The 22,882-nt window shown below is 38.8% G+C and overlaps 1 protein-coding gene across 3 annotated transcripts in view; it reads left to right on the top strand.

Moving 5' to 3' along the window:
• The window catches only part of EXOC4 (exocyst complex component 4), a 738,469-nt gene that overhangs the window by 192,838 nt on the left and 522,749 nt on the right, over nt 1–22,882 (top strand). For all 3 annotated transcript variants that reach the window (XM_045864245.3, XM_064574933.1, XM_064574934.1), the window contains 2 exons: nt 314–459; nt 4,876–4,964. In XM_045864245.3, the coding sequence (XP_045720201.3) occupies nt 314–459; nt 4,876–4,964 (235 nt within the window). The remainder of the gene's footprint in view (nt 1–313; nt 460–4,875; nt 4,965–22,882) is intronic.

Genomic DNA, 22,882 nt, shown 5'->3' with positions numbered 1-22,882 from the left:
TAAATGTTGATTAACTCACTTGGCATAGTACCTGGCACATAGCAGACCCTCACTAAAAATGTTCCCCTTTACCTCCAAGTTCAAATGCCTAATAACATCCTAGTCTTAGTTTTAGGTATAGATGGCAATTAGACGACTTTCTGGCTTTAATGAATCTTTCCTCAGATCTACAACTAGAAGTCTGAATACCTAGGTTCATATACTTCTGAATGTCAAGGATGAGATTTTAAAATTAGGTTTTCATCATTTTAAATTGCTTTTCTTAGTAGCATGTCATAAATATGTGTATTAAACTGCTTATCTGATTGTACAGATGCTGTTGACTGAGTACTTGGATATGAAAAATACTCGTACGGCCTCTGAACCATCAGCTCAACTAAGTTATGCCAGCACTGGACGAGATTTTGCAGCCTTCTTTGCCAAGAAGAAACCTCAAAGGCCAAAAAATTCTCTTTTTAAGTAAGTATCTCCCTGATGGTAAGATAGCAGGTGTCAAGAAGTGTTTGATCCAAGTAGGGTGGCTTTCTACTTTATTGGCAGCTGGTACTTCACCCAGTTAAAGCTGATTTGAAAAAACTTATAGGAAGTGAATATATTTTTTATTTTGTATACATTTGTTTTCTGGAAAGGGAAGTGGCTATTTTGGATTACGGTTAATGGACTATCTAGGAGTTTTAATAAAAATTTTTAGAATTTATTCCTGTGGTGTTTTATATAAAATGAAGGGAAATGAAGCTTGCCAGTTGTTTCTGGGGACTTCTATATGAAATGAAATATGTCAGCTTTTGAAAAAACCCCAAGTGCCAAGAAATAACCTTGAAGTTTACACAAATCTCCTTAGCTAAGTAGCATTGGATTTTATTTGGTTTAATAAAGGAACAGTCTGGAAGTTCTTTTTTTCTAATTACCATCTTACTTGACAGCACCAGGCCATGTTCCTAAGTGTATGTCATTTGGTAACAGCTAACAGTTAATATTATTCACATTAATAGTGACAACAGCAACAGCTACCACTGAGTGCTTACTAAGTACCAGCTACTGTGGGGAGATGAGTTTCTCAAAATGACCTCAAACATAATTTAATTCAGATTATGTCTGATTTCGGCAGCAGGAGTAGCGGCTAATGCTGAATCCTCTCTAAGTACTAGCGAAAGCATGAAGCCATTTTCATGGATTGTCTCATTTACTCATTACAACCTTATGGGTCGGGGTTTTATTTTTAATCCTTTTTTGCACATAAAAACTTGAGACCCAAGCGAGGTTAAATAACTTAAGTAAATTCACAGAGCTAGCAACTGGTAGAAGCAGGATTTAAGTCTTTGTCAATCGATGTGTTCTTCTGAGGAGTCGGGAGATAACTGGTTAAGCAGTTGTACCTGTAAATCTAAGCATATAAAGTGACTACAGAAGTATTGTCTCTGTATTTTGAATTTGTTATTTTTGAATAGTTGAAGCTCCAGTATCTTTTACTGATTCATTTTTGAGATTTGTTTATATCATAGATTTATAGAGTTCTTAGTCATTATGGAAAGTTTCAACAGTGCATCCATCTTGTGGTCTAGAGGAGACGAGATTGAGTGTGCCTGCATTAGAATAAAATGCATTCTGTGTATTGAATGCATTCTTTTTTTATGCGTTTTACCATTTTGTTCAGAGGATAGACGCACTATTAGTTAAAATGCTTTAGTCCCCAGGTAACATAGGACCCCATTGGAAGGTTCTTACCTCACACAGTAAGGAGGAACATAGAGGAGTCCGTCATTCGACTGCAGTATCCTCCAGGACCCAACCCTTTCATCTCTCTGCCTTCGGTCCCACTCCAGTATAGTGGTGATGCCAAGGAAAGGGTGGGATTCTTCTGCAAATTTTTTTGGGGGGGAATTAATAGACTCTTTTTCATACCACTTTTCAATTTACAGAAAAATCAAGCAGGCAAGATAAAGAGATCTCTTATGTCCTCCTTCCTCAGAATTTCTACTTACGTTAACACCTTGCGTTCGTTCATATGGTACATTTGTTACAACTGATGAACTGATATTGGTCATTATTGACTAAAGTCCATTGTTTACCTTAGAGTTCACTCTTTGTGTTGTACATTCTGGGCGTCTTGGTAAATGCTCACTGTCATATATGCACCATCACGTTATCATACAGAATATTTTTGCTGTCCTCAACATCCTGTTTTCCACTTATTCTTCCCTCTTTTCCGCACCCCCGGAGCCCCTGATAATCACTGTCTCTATAGTTTATCTTTTCCAGAACATCTAACAGTTGGAATCATAGAGTATGTAGCCTTTTCAGACGAGCTTCTTTCACTTAGCAATATGCATTTCATGTCTTTTGTGGCTTGATAGCTCATCTCTTTGTATTGTTAAATAATATTCCATTGTGTGCATGTACCTTGGTTTTTTTCCATTCATCTGTTGAAAGACCTCTTGGTTACTTCCAGTTTCTGGCCATTGTGAATAAAACTGCTGTAAACGTGCAGGTGTTTAGATGTAAGTTTTCTGTTCATTTGGATAAACACCTAAGAGAATGATTACTGCATCATATGGTAGGGTCATGTTTAGCTTTGTGAGACACTGCCAAACTGTCTTACAAAATGGCTATATCATTTCAGATTGGTTTTTTAATTAATAATTGTTATCCATTTATTAATCTTTTCTGCCAGCGACAAAGCCCCTCTGTAAGTTTTCCTCAGGTTTTAGGATTGGGTCTTATGCCCATTCCTAAACCAGTCACTGGCAGACCACAGTGATTGTCTTAAAACAGTCAGGGGTCATCTCTGGTGATAGTCTTGGGCTAGAGAGGAACCACTTTTCCTTAGCACATAGCTGTTTGAAGAGGGAGGAAAGAAGCCGAATGCCCAGATAGAATGGGGGCTCTGCCAACAAACAGGAAAGATAGTGGAAGAAAAAAGGTGGTTAACTAAGATGGCCTGAGATGCTGCCTAATACTTAGGCCTTTGCTTTGCTTGCTTGTTTGCTTGCTTGCTCTCTGGCATGCTTTCTCTTCTCTCTCTCTCTCTTTCTCTTCCCAGCTCAACTCACTGTTGTAAATCAAGGCGTATTGCAGAAAGCAGGTTTCAGTGTGTTGAGATTTCATGCTCTCAACCATCACCCTTAACTTTCAACCTCAGACCACATATACATTTTTCCACATTTAGCCATTCCTGAAATTGTGATACTGAAAAACATATAAATTATTAGAACTGAATAAATGAAGTAATTGTTAAACATTTATTATTACTGCGTAGTAATAAAAACTCATCACCCACACAGAATTAGACCATTCTTACAGATTTGCCTGCTTCTGGTCTTGGTTGTACCATTAATGAACCGTGCGAACCAGAGCAGGTCTCCTGTCATAGTGGGCCTCTGTGCCTTTAGCTATAAAATAAGGAGGCGAGACCATATCATCTTTAGTGCCTCTTTTACTGTAAAATTATAGCAATCTGTGAGTTGTGGCAAACATACAGAGGGTTCCTGAGTAGCAAAAATACATCAGGTCATAAAGGATTAAGATTTGGGTGAGCTGTAATCTGTTTTTATGACACCCGTGAAGGACTTCATTACTCTCTTTAATTGCCCCTAGCCAAGGTTAATTAAGTGTGTTTAAGTTCTCTCTATTCTTCGCTCAAGAGTTTCTTTCTTTTTCCCTTGCCATTTCTGATCAATAGCTGTCAGCATGCTTTTTGGAGGTCAGCAGCTTCTTTCCTGCACTGGACTGGCAGGTGGCGCTTTTGAAGGACTGCGTACTTTGCCTTCCTTCTGGCTGTGAGGGCCCTCTCAGTTCTTGGCAGGGGGTAGAGAGAGGATCAAGAAACCCAAATGTCTCCCTCTGACTAACATTCATCTTCCTTGTCAAAGAATGGAGAAAGAAGGCGTAATTAAGAAAGTGGTGGCGTTCCTTTTTTGGTGCCAGAAACCTAAGCATTATCACTGTTGTTCTTTCGTGATGTTGCTGTTTACCACTTAGTGGAAATCATTCTTAGGAGGATTCCTCCTGTCAGCCTGTTCCTCTGACTTTGAAAACCACAGGTCTGAAATGGAATTTCTTAACATGTCGAAGGATTTACTGTTGATATGGTCTTCAATTTACCTGGCCTGTCCCCCTGACCCCCCGGCCGCCCTTCCCTGCAAGTTTCTCTTAAGACTGTGATTTATTTTCTTTTGTTTTTTTCATTCTTGAGTTCTTGTTTTCACCTTTAGAAACCTGTTCTATATCATGTGCCTGTCCTCCATGTTGCTGACCTCTGAAGCGATTCCTGGGGTGGGGTGAACACACACTTTGTCGCCTGATAGTTTTGAGAGTATGTCATGTTGTAGGTGGCAGATCAGAAACCGTTTAGAAATTGTAATGCTTTTGAGGACTCTTAAGGGGAGACCATAGATGCCTTGCTGCTTTGGTGTATTCAGCAGCACTGCTAGCATGCCTTCTGTGCTAGGTCCCTAACCAGGGGAGTTAGAGAAGCAAGATGTCCGCCCTGCGGAGCTGGGATTTCTGGGGTGCCTCGTGAACTGGATAGTTGTACCATTCGAATGACTCTGTAGGATACCCTTACTGCGTGTGCGTCGGGATCCTGGCAAAGGGTCTGGAGGCAGAAGGAAGTGCAACAGATGAGAGTTATGTCAGCTGAAATGAAGAAGGAGCAAATGATCCGAAGGCTATTGTGGAGGAGCATTAACCAGGAATATTGTTCATAAATCAAGTCTGGGGCAGCCTGCTTTGGCCCTGTCATGGAAGAGCCAGGATGTTTGGGTCATGGAACATTAGGGAGCACCCCACAGACTAGGGTGGCATAGTTTTGGAATACATGGCTGGACGCCGCCTATTGGGTGACTGCCTTTTGGTTTATTCTGCATTTCATTTCAGGTTTGAGTCCTCCTCCCATGCCATCAGTATGAGTGCCTATTTGCGAGAGCAGAGACGGGAGCTGTACAGTCGCAGTGGAGAACTTCAAGGTAGGTGATTGAACTTCTCTGGAAAAATGAGTTTCTGGAGGAAGATCTGAAGTATTTGGCGCATGTGAATTTGCGGTTTGCCTTCACAGGATTCTCTCAAGATAGCAAAGATTTAAAGACTTGATAATCTGTTTCTTCTGTACTTCCCAGCGTCTGCTGCCAAACAGCTAAAACTATTGCCATGGCCACAGGGTTTATAGACCTGCTACCATTCACATGAGAACTCAGAGCAAAAAGATAGGAGGCCAGTCTCTTCATGCTTACACATGGCAGACACGAGTCCAGTCACAGTCTCGGGGAACGCTAGTCTTCTATGGCTGTCACTGTTACACTTAGTTAGTGCTTTCCATACCTTCTGGAACATAGCAGGAGTATGTGGGATTGGGAAAAGGGCAAACGCAGCCTCTGTCGTTATTTAAAAGGAAGAAAGATGCCTCTAAGTGGGATGTTGTAATCAAGCTAGCTTTGATATACAGGATATTTGATACCCATATGTGGTTACTAAAGAGTTGTAATCTGTAGAAGAAAATACTTGAGAAAATAAATCGTAAGCAAATTTAATTAAACTAAAAATCCAATAACATTTTCTTCTGTGACAAGAAGGATGCTAATCATGGTAAATGCAATCAATTAAGAAAGATTTATGAAGTCCTGCTAAGTGCCTGCCATCATTGGAGGGGATGGAGGTTGAGTAGAAGGAAAGAAAAAGCCTTACGATCCAACTATGAAGGTAAGGCATGAATATCAGTAATGTTATCGGGAAGTCAGTGCTAACAACTAAGAAGATGGTGTGCATGAAAATGCTCAAGGAATTGAGAGAAGGGAGTGATGATTTAAATTATTTTAAAACTGTGGGCTTCCTGTATGAGGGATGCATAAGAACACTTCCATTTTGGGGAGATGCCTTAGAGGCACTTGAAATATTTTTCAGTGAGTAGCCTACACAATTAAATATTTTAGTTTTCAAGATTTATCATGGTTCAAAACATTATGAAGTAACCAGCCTTTCTGATTTAAGGACTACCACCTAGTCATTTCTACCTCCACCTTCATCATTAATCTAAATACCTGTAAATTTTCCCAAAGAAGCTGCTCTGCTCTCTCATGCCTGTATCACAACAATAATTCCACAGCTCACGGGTATAGTTACCAGAATGAAAAGTCTAGCAATATATTTGAGGATATAAGGAAAAGGAAATTAGCCTACCAACATTTTATTTAGTAGTAGTGTTGCTCTACATTGTTGGAAGCATGAAGTATGCATCTTGGAGTCCCAAAGTACATGGGTACAGGGGGTAGTTAGGATTGGAACAAGTCAAGGAGGGAACGCAGAAGGTGACCCAGGCTCTAGCAAGCAGCTGCCTCGTGGTAGTATAGAGTGGACTGAGAAGCTTGGAAGGAAATGGTGGTAACAGAGCACACATTCCCATAGGACTGATCATACCTGAACTGCCACTCAGGGGCTGTTGCTGATCATTTAGGGCTAGAGCGATCCTCCGTACTCAGTATCCTTACTTTAATTGCAGAATCAACTTAAAGAAACTTTAAATTTACCTCCATAATTTCTCTCCATTTGGTTTGTAGTACATGAAATTCCTTTAATTGGGGACAAAGCAAGCCTTTCTTTTTTTCTTTTAGATCATTTCACTTTTTATTCATCAAATACACTTAATTCTTTAGCACCGTTTTAGGCTCACAGCAAAGATGAGTGGAGAAAGGGCAGAGACTTCCTGCATACCCCCTGCTCTGACACATGCACAGCCCCCCTTCATATCAACATCCTCACCACAAGGAAGCCTTTTGTTCGACTCGTAGAGATGAAAAGGTAGACCACATAATTAACAGGACAGCAGTGCAACCTGTCATTCATTCAGCTTTGAGCATAATTAGTCAACCAAGACAGACGACTGGTGGTAGACTCTTTCTTCTTTTTTGTTAGTGAGAATAGCGAGTGCTCTGCACTCTCAGCCATGCAGAATGGCTTTTCCGGCCGTGGCCCTGGTGGTCCACGATCTCTGGAGAGAGCCTGAAAAAAAGCAATGAAGAGGAGATGGTTCTGGGCCCAGATTACAATCTAGCTCCCCATTGACTAGTTTTCTTACCTCTGTGCCTCGGTTTCCTTATCCCTAAATGGAGACAGAAATAATAGTACCCACCCCACCCCACGAGGTTGTTGTGAAAGCCATGTTGAGGTAAGCGATGAGCAGTGTTTAGAGAAGTGTCGACCGAATAGGAAGCGTTATGTCGTCTTCCTTCTCCAGCCCCGTTGTTCTTGCTCAGTCCTAGCACTTCAGCTTTTGTACTCCTTCTCTGTCCCTTTAGCTAAATCCTACTCTGCTTTCCAACTTAAATTTAGTTGTCACTTAGTCTGGTGACTGACTGTTCCCCCCCATTTTCCCTCTCAGATTGTGGCCCCTGCGGTGTTCTCCTACCGCATCTGTAACATTCCCGTTCTGAGCACTTTCCACACTGTGTTGCAGATCAGTGCTCACTTGTTTGAGCCTACCACGAAACTCTAAGTTCAGGAGAGAAATACAATTTTATTTCCTATCATTAGCACAGTGCCTGGTATGGTAAATATTCAATAAATACTGACTGACTCAGCGACAGAACAAATGAGGACAGTTGACATCAAACGTGGGATAGAGGGCTTACCGTGGAGAGATAGGAAGGGCCTCAAAGGGAGATGTGGTCACTGAGAGCCAGTATTGGCTTTGTAGGTTCTATTAGTTTCTAAGTTGGGGAGAAGTAGAGGCTGCGTGTAGATCGGTGTTTGTTCTCTGCAGTCATATGTAGTTTCATTAAGTAGGAATGTTGCCACTGAGCTGTCTGGCCTAGGACAGGACTGCTGTATATAATTGAAAGACATGTGTAAATCCAACTACGTTATGGAGGAGGTTCATTCTGTGAGGGTGGTTAATTGAAGAATCTCTATAATCTAACTAGGAACCTTCTCGTTTTTCGGAAAGTTAATTGAAATATGGAACCAAATGCGATAGTATATTTTACTTACCAGTGTTCAGCAAAATAGGAGGATTTATCTCTGGTTACAGGGAAGAAAGTAGTCAGCAAACCTATCATGTTCATAATACTCATTAAAAAATAATTTAACTGAGCTGACAGATCACATGCATGGTGAGAGAATAGCTCAGCTGATGAGTTTTTGTAAAAGTTTGATGGTATTTCATTGAGGAGCAAAAGTGTCTCTGATGAATGCTTTTAACAGTTCAGCAGGAAAAGGGGAAAATCACACCTATTTTAATACCATTAAAAAACGGCCAGCCTTTTTCAGTTACTCTATTCATCTGACTTGTCCAAGGACCACAGTGAGATCTGCATTTCAGTTTATCCTTGAAAAGGTATAATTGAATAGTTCAGTCAAATCCTAAGAGGCTGGCAGAAGAAGCCACATAGCTGCGGGCTTCGCTTCCCAGTGGTTTGGTTCAGAGGTCAACTTTTCCTTCTGTGGCAAAGAAAATCCACCAGAAAGACCATCAAAGTAACAGTAAAAAGCTCAAATTTTATAAAAGTTAAGTTTCTGCCACATTTTCAATTCATCATGCAATTAAAAACGTTACTCAACCTAACAACACACAAGGGGAAGAAAGAGTGTAAAAATGAGATTTCTTTGGTATCCTCAACCCATCTCAGTTGGCTCCATTCAGGTACTGCTGTTGGCAATTGGGCCGAGGAGGTGGGGGTGCCGTTTCAAAGTGTGCGAGATAACAGGTGGAAATCTAACTTGTGCATCTCCATTAATCAGAGACCTCCTGTTGCTTTGAGCCTCTCCACTGCTTCATTGTACTGCTTAGACGGCTGTGCTACAGGTTAGAAAGATAGTATAGCTAATGAACATTTAGCTTGAATATGACTTCTCAGGTTTAACGTGGGATTCTTTGGGAGGATAAGATAACTGATGAACATGTTATCTCATGAGGGTTTAAAAAAAAACTCAAAATACTGCTGCTCGTGACCAAAATAAGGTCTTAGGTTACTCAGTCCCACTGTGCCATGGTTTTCTCATTTGAAAAATAGAGCTGTTATCAATTCTGACTACTTTAGGGGGGATATTGTGACTATACAATTAGATATTAAAACTCTGGAAAAATTACAATAGCTGTAATTGATTTAAATTAAAATGGTGCTTTAAAAAATTTAACATGGAGGAATTGGGAGAACTGCACCGACTTCATTAGCTCTTGTTTTCTGCCCCCCTCTCCAGTCTCACTGTTCCCCTGAGTTGGCTCCTGTCAGGGTCACCAGCGATCACCATCTTGGCAGATTTAGTGTTTGCTTCCCTGTGTTCATCTCACTTGATCTTCTGGCCAGCCATGTTCCTTTTTTCCTCCACGTGTTAGAGTGTCCCGAGGTTTAGTCCTGGGACCTTACCTGTGCTCACTCTGTAGACTCTCCCCCGATGTCTCAGCTCAGACTTAAGTTTTGCTTAGCACCTAGGTGCAGGTGACTTCCAGATGTACGTCTCCTGCCCAAATCTTGTTATTGTTTCCTGACCTCTTCCAACATCCTGCCCACTCCCCACTGCCATCCTATCATTCTTTATCACATGTTATTTTATTTTCCTCATAATCCTTAATTTCTACATGTCTTTCTCTCTTGGTAATTTTCTACACTTGCCTCTGAATTCCCATAATGCAAGTCTTATTCATTAGTGCATTCCAGTGCCTGGGACAAAGCTTGGCTTGAATTAAGCACTCAAAAAGTATAGGATGGAGGAAGCCTCTATCCTCAGTATCTCCTTATTTGTAGGTACAGGCCTACTTATTTGAGAAAGCCTAGTGGGAAGTTTAACAGAGTAGGAGTCCTGCGATTTGTCTTCTTCATTCATTTTTAAGATAATAAAACTCACGAATGGGAAGAGCACTTAATTGTGATCCAAGCAGAAATGTATACTCAGTTTTGATTACAGTTTCTTTTCTGTCTTGGGGCTACATAGTACTTCTGTTTGTACTCAATAATATTACCTTTAGAGTGCTGTTTTTATTCCCGTTAGTCTAATGAGTGGCATTTCTATAGCCCTGACATTTAGATACTCTGTAAAGCTCCAACCACTTGAGAATTGACTTCTCTAAGAGGATTTGCTTTACATGGTAAATATGGAAGTACTGGCATCAGGGAAAACTGGGCTCTTATACTGGCCTGACCTGAATTTTCTGAGTTTTTCTCTCTAATGGGTTGTTGGTGACTGGGGTTGTGAATACTTAATGATATCGTATGTAATTAATCTTTTTGGAGGTACCTTGCCTTAAGGTAGAGTGATATTTGAAATACATTAGCCATGAGTTGATTATCCTTTTTTACAAAAGGATTTATAATAGGAGTCTCTCAAATAGCAAGCTTTTATATAATGGAGCATTTAAAGCAAGATTTCATTTATGCACACATTTTCAAGGACATTTTGGCTGAAGTGAGGTACAGCAATTTTATACTCATTCCGCGCGTTTGTTCCACAGCCTTAAATATAAGAAGCACTTGTAAAGCTTTATATCTTGAAATACGATTAGAAAATTCTTTGTAGTCTTAAATTTTGCATAATGACTTTGTTAATAACTGTGTAGCAATATGCAGGGGACATGAAAAAATGTATTTTTACTTCTTAAAATTGCATATAACTATTTCAAAATAACCTTAATCTTTCATAGTTATCTGTTCTGTTTTAGGTTCTAAAATAGCATATAAAAATTGATTCCCCTTCCTTTTATATATTTATGTTCTTGCTTTTTTAAAATACTGATCTTAACTTCTCATATGGAAGATTTGTCTCATAATGAAATTCTAATAGAATTTTTATAAATGCTAATTTCTCTATATATTCCTAAGAAGTAGTAAAGTAATAAATATATTTTCCTCGGGTCGTGAACAGACTAATGCATTATTTCAAATCCTTTAGGAAATAAAAGTATTCTTACGCCAGGATTGTCACTGAGTGTATCACCTCTTTGCCATAATTGTTGCAGTGTAGATATTTATTTTACTTACAGATGTTCTTTGTTTCTGGTTTAATTTATGACATGGGTTTATTTTCTGAAGAACTGTAGTTCATACAAAGTCCTCTTGGACAAACCATTGGTATCTGAGCCGTGTGGAGGAACCTAGGGGTCATGGGACAGACAGCAGATCCTGAGGGTGGAAAGCAGCTTTCACAGAGCCTTAGGAAAGCCTGTGAGCCTCACTCTTGAGAAGTGATCCTTGGTCATCATGCAGAACTAGTTGATGACCTATAACCTTATTTTTAAGAAACTTTGTTCTACCCATTTATTCATTCACCCAGGCAGATACGGGAAAAGAGTGAATACTGTTAAGTGAGATACATATTTGAGATTGAAAAGTATACATAGGCATCTCTCTTTATATAATACTTGAGTTAAAAGGTTTTTTTTAAATATAAAATATATATATATTTGGTTCTCTGCTACTTATAGCCCTGCGTATATCCTGATTAATCCAACATGCAAACAAGTGATCACAGCACTGTGATACGCATTATGATGGAATTGTGTAGATCTGTAACTGAGATGTGTATACAGTGCTGGGAAGGCAGGGAGGCTTTCATAAGTATTTAAGTTTCAAGCTGCTTATAAAAGATGAAGAGAAGCTTTGCAGATAAAAGAGGGGTGGGCATTTCAGACAGTGAACATGGCAGGGATAAATGTATGGAAGTGTAAGCATATACACTTTTCTCGTTTCATAACATGAGTTAGACGGATATAACTTTTTTTTTTTTTTTAAGATTTGTTTGTTTTAGAGAAAACACTAGGGGGTAAGGGGTAGAGGGAGAGGAGAGAATCTCAAGCAGATTCTGCACTGAGCTTGGACACGGGGCTCGATTCCACAACCCTAAGATCATGACCTGAGCCAAAACCAAGAGTCAGATGTTCAACTGACTGCACCACCCAGGCTTCTCTAACTTTTTCTGTTAAGGAAACCAGTTTATGTATACAGACCACTACTGATTATAATTTGTTACATTCAGGAACCAGAGATAATAGAAGGGACACTAAAGCTGTTGAGAATGGCTTGGGCCGTTGTTCATGATAGCCAAGAGGTTAAGAATTGATAGAACCAATGGTGTCCTGGTGATGATAGGAAAGTAAAGGTCATGTTACACCTGAGTAAAAGCTCAGGATTTTCTGAGGGGTATTCAAATGGTATAACTATGCCCCTTTATTAAAATTTTTGTAGGAAACACAACTGTTTTAAATACAACTATTGTAGTGTATTAGTCTGTGCAAGGTAGATTTGGCTGGAGATATTGGCAGGGGCCAGATCATGAAGGACCAGCCTAACCTAATTCCAGAGTACCTTGTTCAGCTTGGACTGCAAATGGCAGCTTGGTTGTATATGGAGATTGCAGAGTTCTGTGTGCTCACATCTGATTTCCAGCTTGTAATTGTGTGGATGAAAATATGCATCAAGTTACTTTTGGCTTCACCACAATTTTAAACTCAAAAAGCCCATATTACAGTAATATATGATAGTATGTATGAATGCTACATGAATATTGTAATAGTCATAATATAGGATGTTCATTCCTAGAATTGTGATGACATCTACTGAATTGCAGCCAGTACATTTGCATATTCATGCCCACTTAGCTCAAATAAGTCCCTGTTTGTTTGCACATTAACGTCTGATTTCAGCACCAGTTAACTAATTTACATATCCCTGTTCAGTTGGTTAGTGATGTTCATATGTGGAATGTTGGTGCAGCTGTTTGTGCTTTGAGTAGCTTGGGGAGCACGGTGGTTTAGTGGAAGGAGTACCTATTACTCATCCTGCTTTTACTAGGCAAGTCACGCTACCTTTCTGAGCCCTAGAATGCTCATCTGTATAATGAAGTTAGCAACACTTACCCTGCCTATTTCTTAGGGTTGTTACATCAATTGACATATCAGAGGTGACAACATACAGTCAACATTTCTAGGCTACTTGTATTCTAGGCCTGTTCCTGGAACATCTGCATATAGGAGAGTTCTAGGTTTCATGGAAGACAAGACTTGCAAGCAGACACAGTTTTAATGGATGTTATAAATACTTTTGGGAGCATGGAGGAGGAAACACTGAATGTTGCCAAGGGGAGTCATAGAAGGTGTTACAAAGGAGTAATCTTTATACTGCAATTGGAAAGGTGAGTTAACCTACCCCGGGGAAGGGCACTCACCACAAGTAGGGAGAAGATGGGAAACAACACCCTCACGTATGAGAGCTTCATAGGATAGTAGGTATTTGGGGGTTGAAGCAGAGAATGTTGGGAAAGATAGGGCTTAGAAAAGGGAGATGGGGGGGCAGGTCTCAGAGGACTGGTATAATAGCAAGAAGACATGGTTTTTGTCCTCTGGTGATAAGGAGTCCTCCAAAGGTTTAAAGCAAGAGAGTGACATAATCAAATCTGCATTCTAGAGAAAGTATCCCAGGGGCTTTGTGGGGGATGAATTGAGTGAAGTGAGGCAAGTTGTATTGTTATTTCAGGTGAGAGCTTATAAGATCATGCCAGCTTTTTAGGAGGTAACAGCAGAGAGGGTGGAGGGAGGGAGTAGATCCAAAAGCCAATTTCAAGGAAGAATCAGGTGGATACGATGGCTCCTTCTGTGTGGAGTTTGAGCAAAGATAGGCATTTTGGCTGATTCCCGGTTTTCCATTCTGGTGACTTGGGTAGGTAATAATTTTATTTAAGATAGAAAATGCAAGAAGAGGGTAGTTTTTATGGAGTGTTAGGGGTGAAGATAGGTTTTTTTTTAAAGCATATATTTTCATGTTTCTCTTTTAGTTTTGCTTAAATCTACCTAGTCTAATCTAACCACATCTAATCTAACCAAATCTGTTATCGACTCCCTCATATTTAATACATTCAGCAGTGTTTGATTACCCATCACCATTCACCTTCCTAAGTCTGGTGTTGGAGCTAGGGTTTTCTTCCTTCCCTCCTCTTCTCCTTTTATTTTATTTATTTTTTTACTTTTTTTAATTATTATGGAATTGCAGATATTACCTTCTCCTTTTTAGGCTTTGGTTGATCTATTAATTTGAGTGCTCATTTTAAACTCTGAAAAATATCAATTATTTTTTATTCCTAGATGGACCTGTATTTCTATTACTAAAACCAAGCTACCATTCTTTTTTCTTAACATCTTGCTTTGTGATTTTGTGGCCAGTCACTTAATTGGTTTTCTCAGTTAATAGAGAGGAGTTAAATGATGTGTATGACTCTCAGTCAGTCCAGAGGTCTAGGTACTTGATTCTCAGCACTTGGTCTGTTCCTAAAGATCAGAGTCTGAGGACTAATTAGAGGTTCAGAGCATGGTCTCTGCAGTCAGGCTTACTGCCTGGGTGACTTTGGGCAAACCGACTCCTTTGTGTGTCTGTTTCACTTTCTATAAACTGAATATACTTACGTCATAGGGCCATAGTGAGGCTGAAGTGTTGAGAACTGTGCATGGCATGAATTAAGTACTGATTAAATGTTAAATACTGCTAATTTATCTGGGGTATGCCCTCCCCCACAACACCTGGCATCATTCTTCACACAAAGGAGACAGATTTTTTTAAATTAGTGAATGAATAGGCATGCTAATAGACAAATACATTCCAGTAAAATCTCCTAGAATGGTCCTTAGAAACTTCTTTTCTCCCCATTCCCTTCTTTGACAAAAGTTCTTCTAGAGTGTTGAAAAACTGCTTACATCGGTGATCATTGCAATCATGTCATGTTAAGTGGCATCCCCTGCAGTGGTCTGGGTAGGCAGCACTTAGTGACTTTTTAGTGACCTGTTCTTACCACTTATATCCACCCCAGAGGTAAATACTCATGGCAATAATGAAAGTGGCCATTTCTCTTCAAAATCATTTTGCTATTCAGTGCCACTAACTGCATTTTAGTCTGTAAATAATTGAGGAGGATTAGTATATGGCAAAATAGGAGGTTAAAATGGAAAGGTCATTCCTTCTCTTTATGAACTAACTACCTTACATCTGATCATTTGGCGATGTTTTACAAACACTGTTGTCTTTCTTGCCTGCCCCTTACCTTCATTCTGAAGTCACTTCCTGGCTACTGGTAAAAGCAAAAACAGAGAGAAAGGAGTTATACTCTAACTTGTAATTTGCAACTCTTAACTTAAAAAATCCCAGAGCTAACAGAGATCTCAGATGAGTATCATAAAGGGAAATGATCTTTTGAAAACAACATAAATTCTTAAAAACAATAAAGGGTGTGTGACTGAAATTAGTTAAAAAAAGATGGCGACTGATCTGAAAGGGAAATTTTTGACTTGGCTTGGAAGGTGAGCAATGAACTGTTTATGACCATCATTCCCCACAGCGTGGTTGCAGGAGGAGGACAGATAAAAGCGAGGCTGCTGATGGGACACACCACTCATCTATGATTATCTCTCTCCCCTTTCTAGATTCTGTGACTCTTACTGGGAGTCAGTAATCCTGACTCCTCTTGAATACCTTATTGAATCACTTAAAAAGAATTTCTCAAAAGAAGATCTTGTGCCGTAAGAATTCTTTAGCATCTAAATTGAGTGGCTGTCTCTGATCATTTCTAAACTGTTTACTCTGATGAACTCAATAGATAGAGTTTCCTCAGAACAAATACAGAATTTGGACTTAATTTCCTAAGAAATTGAAATCCTTTATTACCTACATGGTAGTATGGTTCTCTTTATACCTTCACTTCTAGGACATTTTTGGGCAAATATAATGCCCAAAGGGAACAATTAGCTCAATTTTAGGTGGTGTTTGCTGAAATTTTAGCCATAATTGTTTGTTGACACTTTGAAATTTGTAGCTGTCTCAACTACTTTTATAATATATGTTATATAAACAGATTCTCTGTAGCATATGAGCTTTAGTCCCTATGAACTGAATCCTTTCTGCTCCTCCGTTTTTCTACCTTATTTTCTTATTCTCACGATTTTATTATTTCTCTTTTTATTGAAGTAGACTATCCTACAATATAGTATATCAAGTGCGTTTGCCTTAAACATAGAGCTAAATTTTTGCATATAGATACACCCATGTAACTAGCCCCGAGAAGGCTTTCTCATGCCACTTCTTAGTCAATACCACCCCCTCAAGGTAGCCACTCTTCTGATTCATAATGCTGTCACTTAGTTTTGCCTATTCTTTAAAACTGTATCGGTAGAATCATACAACATCTTGTGTATTAGCTGCTTTTCCTCAACATGACGTCCGTGAGATTCGTTCATGTTATTGTATGTATCAGTTTGTTTTTCTTGCTATATATTTTGTTGTATGATTATAGGACAATTTATTCATTCTCCTGTTAATAGTCTACTTTGGGGCTATGACAAATCAGCTATAAACCATTTTGTACATAAACACTAATTTTGTTTAGGGATATACCTAGGAGTGGAATTGCTGGCTATCATGAGATAGTCATACATTTAGCTTTAGAAGATACTAATAGTCATTTTACAATTATAGAAATTAATGAGAAATTGCTTGAGAATTTCAGTTGTTTTACATTCTCACTAAAATGTGATTTTATCAGCCTCTTACGTTTTTGCCATTCTGGTGGATGTGTAGTCTACCTTATGGTTCTCTTTTTTTTTTTTTTTTTTAAGATTCATTTATTTTAGAGAGAGAGACTGAGAACATGAGCACGAGGTGGAGAGGGAGAGAGAATCTCAAGCAGACTCTGTGCTGAGCACAGAACCTAATGGGGGATCGATCTCACAACCCTGAGATCACGACCCAAGCCAAAACCAAGAGTCAGCACTTAACCAACTGCACCACCCAGGCGCTTCTATTGTTTTCATTTTTAAAAAGAATCTCTGAGCTTTCCCTAACTGTGCTACTTTTCTCCTCCCCTCGATCTGGCAGGAGTTTCTGGATGTGATTATTTAGTGTACAGGCTATATCCCAATTCACTGATTTATAGTACAGCTTTTTATAGAGAAGTGACCTTGTGTTCTTCCTAGAAAGGCCTGATTATGTATATACATTTTTACCCCGAATTCTCAGGTGGCCTTTCTTGCGAGAAATCACTTACTAATTTCTTAGAACTTCTGAGGTAGAATATAAAGATTTCTCCTCTCTTTCCTCTTTGCCACTTTTTGGTCAATGGCTTTCTATTTTGAATTATATCTTTATTACATGTATCATTGATATTCCTACTGGTGGTGGGCAGAACTCTAAAATGATCCCAATCACCCACAACTTTTACAATTCCTCCTCCTGTGTGTGGGCTGGATCTGTGAATATGATGGAGTGTCACTCCTACAGTTAGGTTACATTATATGGCAACTGTCATGGAATTTTCCAGAGGTGATTAAAGTCCCTAATGATTGTCTTTAAGTTATTCAAAAGGGAAATTATCCTTGGTGGTCCTGACCTAACCATGTGAGTCCTTAAAAGAGACAAGAAGCAATAGCAGATGCTGGCCTTGAGGAAGTAATTCTTGTGGTAAGAGTAGGCTACATGGCAAGTACCTGAGGTGGTTTCTGGGAGCCAAGAGGAACCCCTGTCCAACAGCCAGCCAGAAAACAAGGGCCTCAGTCCTACAACCAAAAGGACCTGAATTCTGCCAACAGCCCAAATGAGCTAGGAAGAGGACCTTGAGCCTCAGATAAGGTTGCAGCCCTAGTTGACACCTTGATTTTAGATTTTAGTGAGACGCTTAGCATAGGACCCAGCTAACCTATGCCTGGACTTCTGACCCACAGAAATTGTGAGGTAATAGATTTGTATCATTTTAAGCTGCTAAACTTGTAATTTGCTACACGTCAATAGAATACTAATATACAACCCAGTCTTAATACTCCATGATTGACCCTTTGAGACTCTCAAAAATTTCCTTAGACTAATGGATAGAAGTTGCTAGAATAGTTCTTACTGTAAGCAAGGAAAGGAACCAGATTTATTCTAGCTGTCAGTCTTCCGTTTTTTTCAGTTCTCTATGATTTTGATTTGGAAGCTGAGAGGGCCTTTGAGAAAGGATGGAAGGTCTAGTAGTTTTTCTGTAGTTTTGTAGACTTTACAGTAGGAAATGACAGCTTAAAAACATTTAAAATAATTTATATATACAACAATACAAAACCATCGCCATCATGATAACTGTCTGAGGCAAAGTGGTACAGATTCTGTTACCTCACTGGGCTGTCTCTCAAGCACCCCACCCTGAACATGTCCAAATCAAACCCAAGATCTCCCCTTCTCCCCACCACCCCAAAACCTGCTCTTCTTGCAGTGTATTTGATTTCATTAAATGGCATTGTCGACTTACCAGTTGCTAAACCTGAAAGTCATCCTCCTTTTCTGTAAGCAGTTAATCTATTCCCAGATCCTGCTGATACTGTCTCCTAACCCAGCTACTGTTACAAACCCATCAACTCATTATTTTTTTAAAAGTGACTCGCCTCTACCCAGGTTCTAACTGCCATCATCTCTTGGTTGGTCCTGCCTCTACCTTGAATCCTTCCAAATCATTTGTTATATTGGAACCAGAGTGACTTAAAAAATATTGAGTGATTTTTTTTTTTTTTAATACCTCTTAGTACCAAGTTCCATGTCCTTAATACGCCTAATAATGTTCTGCCTGATTTGGGCACCAATTGCACACAGCCTCTTTGTGGCCTCCTTTCTGATCACGTTGGGCTTCTCAGGACATGCATCCCCATTCAGGCCTTGGGGCCTCCTTATGTGCTGCTCCCTGTATCTGGAGTTGGCTCACCCCATCTTCCCTTTCTCCTTGATAACTAGTTGTCAACTTTAAGGTAGTTCTCTGCCTTGTATGATTTTAAATGATGCTTATTAAGTACTTACAATGTGTCAATCAGGTTCTAAAAAATTTAACATGGAGTGTCTCCTTTTATTCTCTCAACTCTTACTTCCTTGCAGAAACTTTTTTTGTTTTGTTTTTTTAAATCCCTCCCTACCCTACCTGACTAGGTTAGCTTTCTCATTTGTAGCACATGGCATGCTTATAATTACTCCGTGTTTTCTTATTGTTTATGTAAAATGTACGTTCATTATTTATCCTAAGTTCCAAGCTGACAGGCACCGTGTCGGTTGAGTTTACCTTACATCTCAATTTCCTCATACAGTGTCTGGCGTCTATAGTAAACACCCAATAAATATTCATGATTTTTACAAATGAAAAGAAATTCAGTTTACACATTAACCAAACGGTGAGCTAGATAGAAGTTTAGGTCTTTTCAAGCTTAGAACTTTTTTCAATATATTAGTAATACTTGAGGGGATACATGAATATATCACAGATTAAATTATGTTAGGAAGGAAGTTAAGGGAAACTAGTATTTGAGAGAAGAGAGTGAAGTTACTGAGATATCGTTTTGTTGGAGTACATGGGATAATTATCACTTGACTCTCAGAATCATTTTGTAAAGGAGGCCTTATTTTCTGATTCTTTATGGCTAAGAAAACCATGGCTCGTAGAGGTTAAGTAACTTGACCAAAGTCACACAGCTGATAAATGATAGAGTTGAACAATTAATGTCATGGAGTTTATTATATAGGGTTTGCAAAATAACCTGCATTTGAAATAGCTTGTGTATTTTTCTCTTTTATTGAGATAATTTACATACAATAAGCCACATTCACTTAAAATGAACAATTCATTGAGTTTTGATAGATGTGTTTACCTGTCATGATACCAAGCATTTTCATCACTCAAGAGTTTCCTTTTGCCCTTTTGTAGACCATCTCTCTCTCTAATTCCCAGCCTTGGGTAACTACTGACATGATTTGTTCCAATGGTTTAGCTTGTAATTTCTAAATTTTATATAAATAGACTCATGTAGTATACAGCTTTGTGACTGGCTTCTTTGAGAACATAATGATTTTGACATTTATCCATGTTACTGCATCTATCAGTAATTTGTTTCTTTTTTACTTTTGAGTGGTACTCTGTTGTATGGATATACCACAATAGAGATATGATATACCACATTGTTTATCCTTCTAGCTGTTGATGTGTGTTTGGGTTGTTTCCAGGTTTTGGTTATTGTGAATAATGCTGCTGTATACATTCGTGTACAAGTCTTGGTGTGGCACATAAATTTTCAATTCTCTTGGGAATACTTAGGAGTAGAATTGGGGGTCCTGTGGTAGGTGTATGCTTAACTTTTTAAGAAGCTGCTAGTTTTTTAAAGTGAGAGTATCATTTCATATTTCCACCAGCAGTATATGCCAACACTTGGTATTGTCAGTCTTTCTAATTTCAGACATTCTAGTGGGTGTGCGGTGGTATCTCATGGTGGCTTGTGAATTTTTTAATGTAATCTTATTGATGGTAGAAGGCTATACACCTGTGGGTTTGCACATTCTATATCCAAGTCAGAATCAACCTCAAGTCCTTTTTCTCTTGTTGTAATAATTAGTCCAGGCCTGTTACTCTGTCATTTCTTTTAGCATAACTTTTTTTTATCTACCTTCATGAACTTAGAGCAAGGAGACATAACTATTTCACAGGTCAACTGGAAAGCCACATTTATATTCATTTATGTGTTAAAAATAGTGTTTGTTACATATACTCATCATTGTGCATCTGTATTGTTCTAGCATCTTCTGGAAGTTTGTACAATATTATTAAACAGGTAGTGAGTGAATTCTAAACAGGTCCTGCTCTGCAGCTAAAAATTCCCAATTGTTGCCTTATTAGTAATCATAGGATTAATGCAAAGTGCTGCTGATTAAGACTTGCTTTTTTTCTTTGAGTGCCACCATGGCAGCAAATGGTATCTACTACTGACAAGCTGTAAATTAAAATTTGCAGAATGCAAGACCCAATCTAAGGAAAATGAAGTTATGTATAGGTGACTTGTTCCATTTGAATTAATCAAAGCACTGCTGGTGTAGACCAGCTGTGTTTTGTGATGACAAAAACGAATCTTGACATTTTGGATAATGAAAATCCAGTTCAGCACCTCTTAAGAGATATGTATGATAATATATTGTCAGTCAGAAGCAGAGGGAAGGAGGGAAGCGAAAACCCTGTCTTATTAAAATAGACAATGTGACAAGTGGACATTGTTGGATCTCCAGTTTCTAGGGGAAAAAAATGCCAAGGGAAGCCTCTTTTAAAAAAATGAGAGGAGTAGCTGTTTTACGGAAGGAGGGCGAAAAGATTTGACTTCTGATGCATGACCTCTGTGACAGTTGACTTTGTTCATGATTCTTAGTTTCATGGTTTATTTTACTAGGGTGCAGGGTGAGGCATGAAAAGCCCAGAAAGGAGACTCACTTTTTTTAGTTTGACAGTATTAATGCAGTCATCTAGTCCAAACCTTGTAAGCCCACTTATTATTTCCTCTGCGTGTGTTTTTTCTAGTTTAGCGGATTAGCAGCACTGTCTCTTCAAAGGCTATCCAATCAAGGAGGGGTTATTAAAACCAGGGCGATTTATGACTGAGAATTAATTAGAGAAGCATTTTCATGCAAAACATCCAATTTTTTGATTAGCAATGGAGCAGGGCTGCAATTAACACTCTAGGAAGCTTAAATTTCCAGCTTTTTGATTCTCAGGAAATGAGATTATCAAACCAGGGTCAGACACTTGACAGCAAAGCAGGGGTGGGGGAGTGTGAAATTTATATGTTAAAAAAAAAAAGTCTTTTGATTTTAATTCTGAGATTGCCATTAAGGCAGTGGGAAATTCAGAGAAGGGAAAGAACAAGAAATCTGAAAATGCAAGAACCTGAAATGCCTGATTCCTTAGTGGCCTATTTGCTATGCAAAGTAGCTGTTGTAAATGTTTGCCTGGAATATGTTTTAGAAGCACAGTGATATTTTTTGTTCCTGCATTATTACTTATTATTCAATTTTTCTCCAATAAATTTTGTTTACCTGTTCAATTGCTGAACAAATAGTTAAAGGGTTTATATGCTTTGGAGAGAAGCCAATATTTTCTTTCATTAGAAAAAGAACCTTTTTTTCTAAATGGTAGTTTGCTATTTTGGGGAGTCTTTTTATTTTGTTTCTTTATTGGGGAGTGTTTTTAATTATTTTAAATCAATTGAGACATAATCTAGATAGCGAGTTATCTCAAGACATAGATTACCACTTAATGATAAGTGACCTTTGTGAGCTTAGGTGCCCGAGATAAGAAGTAATGCAGCCCCAGACCTTGTGTAAAGCGGTGTATTCTGTCATCAGCATTAATTGGTGCTCTCCAGGGAAATACAACATAATGAAAATTCATTTGTTCTGGAAAATATTTTTCACCGCCTCTTTCTTAATTTAGACATCTAATTTCAATTGAGAACTAGAGGAGCAATGTATCTTTTGTGTTAGTGCAGTCTGCCAGGGTGAGACTCTTACCTTTTTCTTCTTTACCCATTAGATTCCAAGATTTTTAAGTAAAGGGACCTTGTCAGTACTTTGAATCATCCAGTGTTTTCTTCACTGCCCTGTTTTTTTGCACTCATGATGGTGCTATGCACATCTGAAGCTGTCGGTATATACATTTGTGGACTGCCTGCTTATTGACCTCAGGGAAATTGTTTGTGTCCAGTACTAAGATGGAACGCGGGTGATGAGCCCTACCTAGGCCTGTGGTGGTGGTGGTGGGGTTTTGAATCTGGCTTTTCTCATGCTCTTCCAGTGTGGATCTTCTCTATTTATATAAAGGATAGGTGCTTTTGTTAGAATCTTGGGGGTTATTTTAAAAAACAGATTTATAAGCAGTTTTTGGACTATGCTAAACATGAATGGAAGAGACCATATGGTGACTCTATAATCAGTGATTTCTGTCATTGCATTTTTCTCTCTAGAGCATCTCTGATTTAGGAACAAGATTCATTGATCTAGTCTATCATTCTTGCAATCCCACTATGGATTCTCAGCTTTATTTGTCAGTCTTGCTTAATCTTCCTTCCTTTGTTGGGGAAGAGTATCTATCACTGGCTGGATGG

This window comes from Mirounga angustirostris, unplaced genomic scaffold (genome assembly GCF_029215605.1).
Source record: "Mirounga angustirostris isolate CCGP_5_RB_7025 unplaced genomic scaffold, mMirAng1.0.hap1 SCAF_12, whole genome shotgun sequence".
Lineage (NCBI taxonomy): Eukaryota > Metazoa > Chordata > Mammalia > Carnivora > Phocidae > Mirounga > Mirounga angustirostris.
This window is presented reverse-complemented; position numbering and strand designations above follow the sequence as displayed.